General features: G+C 38.6%; 1 protein-coding gene and 1 long non-coding RNA gene across 2 annotated transcripts; one reads left to right on the top strand and one right to left on the bottom strand.

The window, feature by feature from the left end:
* The first annotated feature begins 43 nt into the window (after positions 1 to 43).
* Positions 44 to 3,285, top strand: LOC112192246 (NAC domain-containing protein 74). The gene is made up of 5 exons (XM_040515810.1): positions 44 to 236; positions 328 to 1,073; positions 1,179 to 1,421; positions 1,528 to 2,694; positions 2,797 to 3,285. The coding sequence occupies exons 1-4, from the start codon at positions 71 to 73 to the stop codon at positions 1,828 to 1,830; spliced, it is 1,458 nt and encodes a 485-aa protein (XP_040371744.1). The 5' UTR covers positions 44 to 70; the 3' UTR covers positions 1,831 to 2,694; positions 2,797 to 3,285.
* On the bottom strand, positions 927 to 3,848 carry LOC112192267. The gene is made up of 4 exons (XR_002933471.2): positions 3,628 to 3,848; positions 3,405 to 3,475; positions 1,150 to 2,669; positions 927 to 1,056 (listed from the first exon to the last, which is right to left on the bottom strand). It is a non-coding gene; the product is annotated as an uncharacterized LOC112192267 (long non-coding RNA).
* Positions 3,849 to 12,029: the final 8,181 nt, after the last annotated feature.

Raw genomic sequence — 12,029 nt, 5'->3', positions numbered from 1 at the left:
CCTCACTCTTTCCTCTGCACTTCAGAGCAAAAACAAAACTGATCAAAATCAGCTATTCAAAGTGGAAGAGATGTGCTGCGGCGGCTTCACAGTTCCGAAGGGATACCGATTCCATCCCTCCGACGAGGAGCTGCTTAGTCACTACTTGGAGGAGAAGAATAAGTGCAAGGACTCCCAGATCACTACCATCATCCCTGAAATCGATGTGTGCAAGCACGAGCCTCGCGAGTTGCCAGGTAAACCATCTCCGGAACCAGAACACCATCAATTTCAGCTATTAATGATCATGATAAGGAAATTCATGTGTATTGTGTTGCATTTTTGCAGAACTGGCGTTCACAAGGGCGGAAAGTCTGGGCAGGAAATTTTTCTTTTTCTTCTTCTTTTGGGTTGCAAGGGAAGTGTCTTGGGACAATCAGGGAAAGTGGTACTTCTTCACTCCGCGTGATTACAAGTACAATAACAGCACTCGCTCCAACAGGACTACAGGGGAAGGGTTTTGGAAGATCACAGGGAAGGACCGTGCAATCAAGGCCCCCGGCTCCAAAGCTGTGATTGGGAGAAAGAGGACCCTGACCTTCTACAAACGTGGAGTACCGAAATCCCAGAAGACCAGCTGGGTTATTCATGAGTATTATCTCATTCAGGCACATTCTGATCCTCCTAAGCAGATAGGGGACTTTGTTGTTTGCTGCTTGAAGTACAAATCAGACAACTTTGATCATGATAAGGATGCTCCATTCTGTGATCGAGGTAGCAGTAGCCGCAGTATGGCCTCCAATGTTGAAAATCAAGCTGAAGAAAATTGGGCATCGAAAGAGCTGGTTAATGTTGTTCCAATTCCCAGTGGAAATGATGATGAAGCTGAAACTGGTGGTGCTATGATTACAGAAGAAGAGGAGTACCTGACTTTAAAGGAGCTGAGAGACACTCTTCAGATTCCCATTGGCAATCCGCATGAATTCGAAGTCCAAGGCAGGCAAACTGATCCTTGTCGTATAGATAAGAAGGATCCTTCAACTGATGTTGAAGGCCAACCTGATAGAAGCAATTCATCTGATATGATTGAAGAGGTCAGAACAAACTTGCATTTTGATTTCTTCTATGAAATTTTCAATATGGAGCACAAAAGTATAATGAAAATGTTACCTCACACTTTCTTGTTTGTGATGAAACAGCTACTAGATGACCCAGAAAATCTGGATTCACTCTTTCATCCGCCTGCACCACCTCAACTGCATCAGTCACCGATGCATACCACCAATATCCATAATGATGAATGTCGTAAGAGGACATATCCATTTGAGCATAATGACCCTTCTCTTACGAAGAAGAATAATATCTCAACCAATGATAACGACGAATTAGTTAGCAACATCGCATCTAGTTCTGAAAATCAAGCCGCAAATATGATTCCAGAGGTGAGACTAAGCATGCTCTTTTAACAACTTTTTATTTGAACTTCTAAATATGCTGCAACAAAAGAAGTGAATCCAAACTTAACTCTTTCTCCATTTGTTAATTCAGGGATATTCTCAACTAGGAGCAAATCTGGGATCAGAATTTGATTCATTTCTGCCAAACAATTACAATTATACATTACCATCAATAAACGGAGGACCGAGAGATTTTTCCCATGACAATAATTTCATTGAGTTGGATGATTTACTATCTTCATACGAAGGTATTGACTATTCTCTCGCACAGTTCCTACATACAGTTATTGATGGAGGTAGAGGAGTAACCAGTGACAGAAACACCGAAGTAGTACATGGATCGGTAAACGATTATTCTGCATTAGCCATTGGAGCAACGCTCCAGCGTAGCTGATCAACCTTTATTTATAGGAGAATATCATAGGAGGCCTCAGTAATAATGTGTCTCTAACTTACATTATTACAGTCGGTGATATTCTCCTACAAATGATTCAAAGATCTCCAGGTTATATGAAATGCTCAGCTGTGTTGATTGGCATACAATCGCAGATTTTCTGCATTTCTTGTCTGGAGGCTTTGGAAACTTCTTAATTGTTTTGGCATTCAATTACAACTCAAGACAGCTGCAACTAGTCTATACCTGTTTCTCTTTTCTTTTTCTTTTGGGAGTGTGGGAGGCATTGCTGGTGTCACAGCGTCCCCCAGTGAACTTTTGGTTGAAAGTGAGACCGGCGAATGCATATGGTTCAAATGTCATCCGGAACTCTACCCTCCTCTTATTGTGACGAGTCCAGGCGAATAAAGGTGTCTCTTCTCATAAGCAGTTCCTTGGAGGTGGAGCTTCCTCTGTCAACATTACTACCTATATTCATTCCTCAGATCATCTTGTCAATATAAGTACCAATATTCCTTCCTCTAATCATATCCAGAGTACCGATATTTGTTTCTCATATCCATACATCGTGTCCTCAGTACCAATACATCGTGTCAACCAGAGTACGGATATTTGTTTCTCATATCCATAGTTTTCAAATGTCCTAAAATCAAAGGACATAACTATCCACATCCATTTCTTCAGATCCCCAATAGTGAATCAATCACCGATAGTTTTTCCTCAAACAAATAGTCGGCAATTAGTGTGTCCTTAAGATCAAAGGACATACGCAAAATATCAATATCATCCAATATCTAGTCATTGAGTCAAACAAGGGAGGTGCTCCTGGAAGAATCCGACTGCAGAGCCGCATCACAAGCCAAGGTGAGATAAACAATCTGATAACACTAAATAATTTCTTTCTTGCATTAATAACTGGAAAGGATATTTGCTACATCCTTAACTAAATGTGGTTTCTGTTTATAGGCAGTGAAGCTGCAGGGGCATTGTACTGCTGTTTATCTGCCCCAGAAGAAACTGAAAGTCCTGGAAGCAGACAACAGTTCAAAGCTGGCAGCAATATAAAAGATTCTTTTTTTCAGGATGCATCTCCTTTAAATCCGTAAAGCATATCTTTCTACCCAAGTCATAGTTCTAGCCTAAAAGGCCACTATGGGCAACGCAACTTTTGCATAGTCACTAGTCAGGAAGCGGTGTTACATGGTTGCTGGAGTCTCAAAGACATATTAGTAATAATCAGACAGCAGTATTCTGTCTGGTTACAGTCATTTCCAAGATGTATGAATACAATTAAAGGTCATAGAGAGGCCTTCAGACTAGGTCTGAACACCTCATGCCTAAAACCAAATATTGTATCACGCATTAGATCGCTCTTGTTTGTATTACACTATTACCCTATAATTCTTGTAGATGCTGTTCGTTGTGAAGCTTTAACGTTCAATGGAATTTTGTATATATTTTTCCCTGTTTCTGTTTGAACTCACATTATATACATGCCTCTAATTCTTAGGAAGGAGGACAAATAGTGACATAAATATTGAAATTGAAAACTGTAAAATACTTTATCATCTAACCTTTGAATGCCAGTGTTGGAGGATCATACGAATAAATCAATGGTCAAAATCACAGAAGAACATCTCCTGACCTGTAAAAGGATTAGAATGGAAACAAGCATAGAAGAAACCCCAAAGCTGACTTTCACAATAATCCTTGCATATTTGTGTCAACAAATCACCATTACTCAAAACCCCAGAAGCAAAAATCTGTGAAAGCAATAAGCAAAACTGATTTCAGTACCTGAAAGGCGGGAGCTTGCTAGTCAATCACATTACAGAGCAAATGGGTATAAGCTTTCTTCTTGTGCAGAATCAAAACAATCCTTATAATCTGACAGTGCCCAACAAAACAAAACAAAAGGGAGGAAAAAGAGAAAAAAAAGTTTCAATCTTGGTTGAATTGTCAAAATGAAAATGAAGAAGAAGCCAAGATAGAAGATTACTTGGCCTATTCACAGAGATTGATATACCCTTTTTTTCAGCTTCGTCTCTCTATTTGGGTTTTCGGCTAAAACATCTTGCCCAAGTTTCTAGGCCCATTAATTTTCCCATTTCCTTTTTTTCTGGCCGAGTTAACCAAATATTGGGTTATTGCATACATAGGTCTAAGGATTTTTCGTAATAATGTAATAATGAGCAGATCTTGTATAACCCCGTGTCACATGATATTGTTTGTCAACTATTAATAAATTTCGGAAAAATTATTGGTCCCTCCCTGAACTTTTTGGGATTCGACAGTTCAGTCTCTGCTATTCCAATTCTAACTATTAACTCCCCAAACATTCAAATTTCACACAATTTGATCCAAAATGACCATTTTACCCCTCACTTATTCTTTTTTTTTTATTATTCTTCTCTCTCTCTCTCTCTTTTTTATATGTATGTGTGTATATATATATGTGTGTGTGTGTGTGTATTTTTTATTCTTCTCTCTCTCTCTCTCTCTCTCTCTCTCTCTCTCTCTCTCTCTCTCTCTCTCTCTCTCTCTCTCTCTCTCTCTCTCTCTCTATATATATATATATATATATATATCTGTGTGTGTGTGTGAGAGTATATATGTATGTATGTATATATATGTATATGTGTGTGTGTATATTTTTATTCCTCTCTCTCTTTTTATATATATTTATATGTGTGTGTGTACATATACATATATATATATACATATATACATACACATTAGATATATGTATATGTAGATATATATATAGGTATGTATGTATGTATATGTATATGTAGATATATAAATATATGTATAATTTTATACATATGTGTGTGTGTGTATGTATATGTAGATATATATATATATATATATGTATGTATGTATGTATGTATGTATAGATATATGTATATATGTGTGTGTGTGTGTATTAGATATATATATAAAAAAAAAGTGAGGGGTAAAATGGTCATTTTAGACCAAATTGTGTGAAATTTGAATGTGTGAGGAGTTGTCTGTTAAAATTGGAATAGCAGAGACTGAACTGTCGAATCCCAAAAAGTACAAAGGGGACTAGTAATTTCCCCATAAATTTATATATCAATGCACTAGTATATTGTTATCCTAATGTTGGTGCAGAAAAATTTTTATAGAAGATTTCTTACCCACTTCTTCTGATAGGAGCGGAAATGAAAGTTTTGCGGTTGAGAGTAATTTTAGTAAGTAGTAATTCAATAAGAAGATTTCTTGTCTAGGAGGAGATATTCTGTTAAGGTGGAAATATCTAGTCGAGGGCGTTTTCTCTCTCGTTTTTCTTTAGTAGCCGCAAGGCCATACTTATGTTTTCTTATCGATCTCTTCGATCACTCTCCCATCTCCCTATCTTATGCTTCTCCATCCATTTCTTGTTCTGATCCTTAATTCCTAACTTTCAATATGGGGATTCTAAAGGTCACTGTTGTTTGGGCGACCCGTGATGATGATCCGCATCAATCGGTTATGGAGGCACCGGTGTTTCTTTGGCACGTCTTGACGGCATTGATGGCGGTGGTCCTGAACTGCTTCAAAGCTAAGATTGTTTCTCTCTGGTTGGTCGCTATGCAAAGCTTGGTGTTTTGGCCTTGGCTTTTTGACTCGGGAGGCGGAGGCATAGTGGATTCCGGCGGCGCTACTGGTGGCAGAGATGAGGGCGGCGGTAAGGTTGGTGATGGTGATAGCAAGGCTTTATCTTTCCCCATGGGTCACGGTGAGGCAAGGTCTTTCCCCTTGTCTATGGCTTTAATCCTGTTGAGTAAAAGTTGCATGCACACAGTGAGCAAAAATGTCACCCAACATAATTTCACTCGTATTCATTAAAAGAATAGAGTTTTTATTATTTTGGGTTCGACCCATTCAAGACAGAATGTGTCTCTTAATTACAATCTCTTGTTATAGGGAAACACCCTTTGATTCCATTTATGAATAAACCAATTAATGGGATGTATGTTAATTTGTTTGTTTTTGCGGCTACACACGGATATTTGACTGGGTTGCCTACGTACCCTTGGAGAGGGATCAAGCCACTCGTAGTTCAAGAGTTTCAATGAGTGAATGACTCATTGGAGGGCTTTGATTTTGGAATGAGAATACTGTTTGGGACAAATTTGGTTGAAGTGGACCAAGGATTCGGTTCTGTGTTTAGAACGTTGTTGCATCTAGATAAATTTGGTTCTAGATTGCCTACTTATCCTTTGCGGGATCAAACCAAAAAGCCCGCGGATCAAGTGGGCCGATGGAGGCCCGCCGACCCGAAGGGCCAAAAGCCCGGCCTGGCTTGTCAAAAAGCCCGCAAAAGCCTGCCTTGGTAGACCGAGAGCCAGCCCGTCAAAAAGCCCTCAAAAGCCCTGCCCGCCAAAAGCCCGCTAGGCCCGGCCCGTAAAAGCATATATATATATATATATATATATATATAATAGTTTACGGGCTTTTACTGGCCGGCCCTCGGCCCACCAAGCCCTAAACCCTAGAACGTTGTTGCATCTAGATAAATTTGATTCTAGGTTGCCTACTTATCCTTTGCGGGATCAAACCAGAAAGCCCGCGGATCAAGTAGGCCGATGGAGGCCCGCCGACCGGAAGGGCCAAAAGCCCGGCCAGCCAAAAATCCGCTAGGCCCGGCCAGTAAAAGCATATATATATATATATATATATATATATAATATATAATAGTTTACGGGCTTTTACGGGCCTGCCCTCATCCCACCAAACCCTAGAACGTTGTTGCATCTAGATAAATTTAGTTCTAGATTGCCTACTTATCCTTTGCGAGATCAAACCAAAAAGCCCGCAGATCAAGTGGGCCGATGGAGGCCCGCTGACCTGAAGGGCCAAAAGCCCGGCCCGACCCATCAAAAAGCCCGCTAGGCCCGGCCCGTAAAAGCCCGTAAACTATTTTATATATATATATATATATATATATGTTGATGTGCTCATATTTTCTTAATTCTTATATTTCTATGCCTCTTTCTCTTGGTATATATGTTTAGTTCTCCTTATTTATGGTTCATTTACGTTAGTTTAGTGTCTTTGTAGGTGTGTTTCAAAGAAAGAAGAAAAGAAGCTAAGCTAAGCTAACTAACACAGAAACTGTTGTGCAGAACACCTAACTACGCTAAATTACTGGGAACTGGTCGGATGGAATTAGGAGCTGTACACTATATGCACGGAAAGGCCCATGTGTCTAGTTTCTGAGGAATTTTACGGTTTGTGATTCCGACTTTTCTAGAAGGAGTTATGGAAATTTAAGTGAAGGCAGTTCAGCTTGGACTGGAATCTGCAATATCTTTTACAAGTTCATGTCTAGAACCTAAATTCGCTGAATTACTGGGAACTGCTCGGATGGAATTAGGAGTTGTACCCTATATGCACGGAAATCCCCATGTGTTTAGTTTCTGAGGAATTTTACGGTTTGCAATTCTGACTTTTCTAGAAAGAGTTATGGCAATTTAAGTGAAGGTAGTTTAGCTTGGACGGGAATCTGCAACATCATTTACAAGTTCATGTCTAGAACCTAACTTCGCTGAATTACTGGGAACTTCTCGGATGGAATTAGGAGATTTACCCTATATGCACGGAAAGCCCCATGTGTCTAGTTTCTGAAGAATTTTACGGTTTGCGATTCTGACTTTTCTAGAAGGAGTTATGGCAATTTAAGTGAAGAAAGTTCAGCTTGTACTGGAATCTACAATATTTTTTACAATATGCATGGAAAGCCCCATCTAGAAGGCCCAGCACATATATTTGGAAATCTTCAGTATGCCACATCATCATTATTGAAGATCCAGGACTTTTAGACATGTTTATATATATATGTGTGTGTGTGTGTCTTTGTGTGAGTGTGAATTTGTTGTAATTTGGTTTATGGATTGGAAGTTCTTATACTTCTATATAGAATATATGCATATATATATATATATATATATTCTAGTATTCTACATGTCATGACTACGGTTGACCGATTCGATTGGATTCGAAAATATGGTGAAATTAGTTAAATTTTTTACCACACTCATAATTTATTATTATAATCTCATCCAACGGTCGGTTTTTCCATTTTATTTGAATTGATAGAGGTTGCCCTTTGGAGTGTATGATATATAAATATAGGTTTATAAGAGTAACTAAGTTTGACCTAGTTGATCGAATTCGAAACGAGAACCAAATTGGCTGGATTTTCTACAACCACCATAAAACATTACAATTTCTCCATCGAGCGGTTGGTTTTTCCGAATTCATTTTCCACTTCATAGTTGCTTTAGAATGAACCTCAACAATTTAAATGCAATGTATAAGTCATACAACTTTAGAAGGAAAATTGGTATAGGCCAATGTGTTTGTAATTAATTTTTTTGTTTTATTATCTTATGTCCACGAACATCCATCGATGGAATATTTACAAATGTGGTGTGAAAAAATAAGCATGTTTCGCTGTCGTCATGCCATCAGTCAACTAAGAAGACATACAAGTGACAACGGTTGACCAATTCGATCGGATTCGAAAGTATGGTGAAATTGGCTAAATTTTTTACCACACTCATAATTTATTGTAATAATGTCATCCAACGGTCCATTTTTCCATTTTCTTTGAATTGATAGGGGTTGCTCTTTGGAGCGTATGATATATAGATATAGGTTTATAAGAGTAACTAAATTTGACCTAGTTGATCGAATTCGAAACAAGAATCAAATTAGCTGAAATTTTTACAATCACCTTAAAACATTACAATCTCTCAATCGAGCGGTTGATTTCTCTAAATTCATTTTCCATTTCATAGTTGCTTTAGAATGAACCTCAACAATCTAAATGCAATATACAAGTCATACAACTTTAGGAGGCAAATTAATTTAGGCCAACATCTTTGTAATTAAAATTGAAATTTTTATCTTATGTCCACGCACATCCATCGATGAAATATTTACAGACGTGATGTGAAAAAATAAGCAAATTTCGCTGTCGTCATGCCTTTGGTCAACCAAGAAAACATACAAGTGACGACGGTTGACCAATTCGATCGCGATCGGATTCGAAAATATGGCCAAATTTGGTAGCGTCTGGTGATTTGATTTGGGCACCTTGTCATGCCGAGCTTTGTGATTAGAGATTTGGAGTAGACCTCTATCGACGGGCTTGCTTCCATTTTTTGTGGGAGGCCCAGTGATTCATTTCATTTCAAGTAGACACCCAGTTTAATTTGGTGAAGCGTTCGGCATTTTGGAGTCAAACTTGTATCACTTAACGATGAATATTTAATTTGGACACCCATCAAGACGAGCTTTGAGATTGGAGCCCGAAGATTGACATTCCGCTCCTTTTTATCTGGCCACGTTAAGTTTTCATGGGAAACTCTTAAATAATAGATATATTTATTCAATCAACAATCCATTGATTTGTTTATTTTTGTCCTTTATCTCCATTTTTTCTTTTGGTGTCAATTGCCCAGCAAACTTAAATATACATGTATATGGCTTCAGACTTGTTGTCGTGCTCAAATGAAGACCAAAACTGTAATTCAAGTGGCCTATTTTATATGGGATTCATAATTCCCATTAATTCATATTTGACACATGTTTTGAAGCGGTGGAGTTTGTCTCTAATTTGCATCCTCCCTTCTTCAATTTGTTTCCACTTTAGCTAAAGAATTCATCCTTATTTCTTGGTGGAGCGGTGGAGCTTCGGTATTAAGAGTCCGTATCCCATCATTTAGGTAGTGGAGCGGTGGAGCTTTGCTGTTAAGAGAGCGGTTGCCATAGAGCCATGTAGTTTCTTCTGCTTCTTTTGATGACACTAATGCAATAGTTTATTTTTCATTTGTAGGCCTCTCACTCATTGATACAAAAGATGGCTTTGTACTTCTTAGCTGGCTTCACGGTTTCACCAAAACATAGAAGATGACAACTTATGGTGTGTCTTTGGGCAGCATGTATTGACTTCTTATTTGCAGAGCCCGATTATAATCATCCAAGTCATTCTTGCATAATGATTATGATCGGTTGTTCAGAGAGACACGTTCATGATCATCCAAGCCAATCTTGCATAATGATCACACCCGATGTCTGAAGAACTAAAAGGGAGCCATCAATTGCAAGCAGGTTTACAGCTCATCGATATCAGAGGGCGTCGAAAACGAGATTTTGATATAGAGCCACACCAAATTTGTTGCAGCGACATTCATCTTGTGGCTGATCATGAATCATTAGACCTCTGAGCTTGCAGACCACCATGTTGCTCATATGATTTGACGTGCTTGGAAGAATGACACAACCATGTCTGTCTTGACTCACTTTGTTTTCGCCGCCTATATGCAGGACGCACCGCCATATAGATATCGAAGGAACAAAGTGAGGCAAGAATGGCATTGTGGCTTTGACATAGGCCAGAAGGACTACTATGGGCAGCAGCTTAACTCCTCCATTGTTGCTGATGTGGTAATTACCTTGGTCACCAGTAGGAGATTATGAGGGTGAGAGCAACAACAAACGCTCCAGAGAGATTTTGAGAATGCCTCACGAATTGTTGTATTTGTGACGACGTTAAAGAAACACCTTTGTAAAGTCTGCACCATGAAAGAGAAAACTCGATCAGTAATTTCAGGTGATAACTTTAATTATATACTTGTGATTTACGAAGCTTCTTCTACAGCAACGTGGTTCTCCGTCTGGCTTCTTTTGGAAAGCTCTTAAGGATGAAGTGCTATAGAGCTTCGGCATTTTGTGAACTCTCTCTTGAGTGCCTAGTGTTGCAGGCTTTTGCTCTTTAATGTTGCAGACCTCTTATTTTTTTTTTTTTTGCTCTCTAGTCTTTCTGCTTTCCTCCCTCTGGTGCCACCTCATCTATTGCTGATGTTCTCTAGCCTTTTCTGCTGCCCCCCGGTGTATCTGAAGGCGCTCCATACATAGGCAATCAAGATCAGCTAGGATAAGCCATATCTTCAACTTTGAATTTAAATTGTTCAAATTTTAAATCTCCAATCTTGAGCAACCGTCTATCTTGAAGTTGAGCTAGGTAGCTTCTTATCTCCTTATCATTGCAACGTGGATGAGTTCTAAGCCACCATACTTCTCACCTTGAATTTGAATATTAATTCCAAGAGGTGGGCTGACCATGATCTAGATAAATCAACACCTTTTGAAATTTTGAATGACTCCAAGTTTGAATTTGACGTTGACAACATGCATGCAAGAAGAGTTTTATCCATGCCTGGGTTATTAATTTTATAACAAACCCATCAGTCTTTTTTCTTTAGAAGATATGTACTTTTGTGGATAAACATCATGCCTTGTACATATTAGATCTTGCGAGAACCTTCTTTTTTTTTTTTTTTTTTATTTTTTTTTATAAAAAAACTATGAATTAAAAACAGCTCCCACTCCTAGGTGCGACCCTGGAGGTGGTGGCCGTGCTGTTTTGCCATGGTGAAGATGATGTGCCAGCGGCTGGGAGCTATCTGCTTCTAGGATGGCTAGGGTTTGATTCAGGTCTAGGGTTTGTTGGGGTCTGAATGTGGGCCTAACCCATTCTATTTTTATTTGAATTTTTATTTTCTTTTCCCCTTTGTTGTTGGGCTTGGAAGTGACAGGCCACGTCTAACACCTTGGGTGCAGGTTTTTGTTTTTTTGTTTTTTTGTTTTTTAGTTTTCGTATGCGGAACTGGTGGGGTGTGCTTTTTGAGTATGGTCGTAGTCGGCTTAGCATACCCACTTTTGTTCTGTATATGTAGGGCTCTTGAAGTTGGAGTGTGTTACTTTTTAGAAGTTTGTTTCCAGTTCGTGGCTGGCTTCTTGTAACGGTTACTACTGCTTGTACTTGGGTCCGATTAATAAAAGTGTTTTCGTTTCTCCTAAAAAAAAATTATTCTCAAAAATTTTCACCCCACACCTAAAATTTGAAAATTAAAAAATGTCTTATAAGATCTCATATTTGAACAATTGGGCATCTATCCAAAAAGTAACATTTATCATAATTTTGGGAAACATAACACATAGAAGAAAAGGTGAAAATAAGGAATGGGTGCTACAACTTGCTTCAGAGTTTGCCGGGTTTCTAGTTTTTGTACCATTCTAGAAAATTTTTTGAAAAACAAACAAAGGCTTTATACGTACACCCTCCCTAACGAAAACCTAATAAATCATGACACGAGTGTGAAAGCCGAAAAAGGAAGAGAATA

Source organism: Rosa chinensis, chromosome 1 (assembly GCF_002994745.2).
Source record: "Rosa chinensis cultivar Old Blush chromosome 1, RchiOBHm-V2, whole genome shotgun sequence".
NCBI classification, from domain to species: Eukaryota; Viridiplantae; Streptophyta; class Magnoliopsida; order Rosales; family Rosaceae; genus Rosa; species Rosa chinensis.
Note: the sequence above shows the minus strand (reverse complement) of the source record. Positions and strands in the feature narration are given on the sequence as shown.

Excerpts from the sequence above, each read along its gene's own strand:
- LOC112192246 (XM_040515810.1), top strand. The coding sequence starts at position 71 with ATGTGCTGCGGCGGCTTCACAGTTCCGAAGGGATACCGATTCCATCCC. Across the intron at positions 1,074-1,178 it reads CATCTGATATGATTGAAGAG|CTACTAGATGACCCAGAAAA; the intron begins GTCAGAACAAAC and ends GTGATGAAACAG. Across the intron at positions 1,422-1,527 it reads CCGCAAATATGATTCCAGAG|GGATATTCTCAACTAGGAGC; the intron begins GTGAGACTAAGC and ends TTGTTAATTCAG.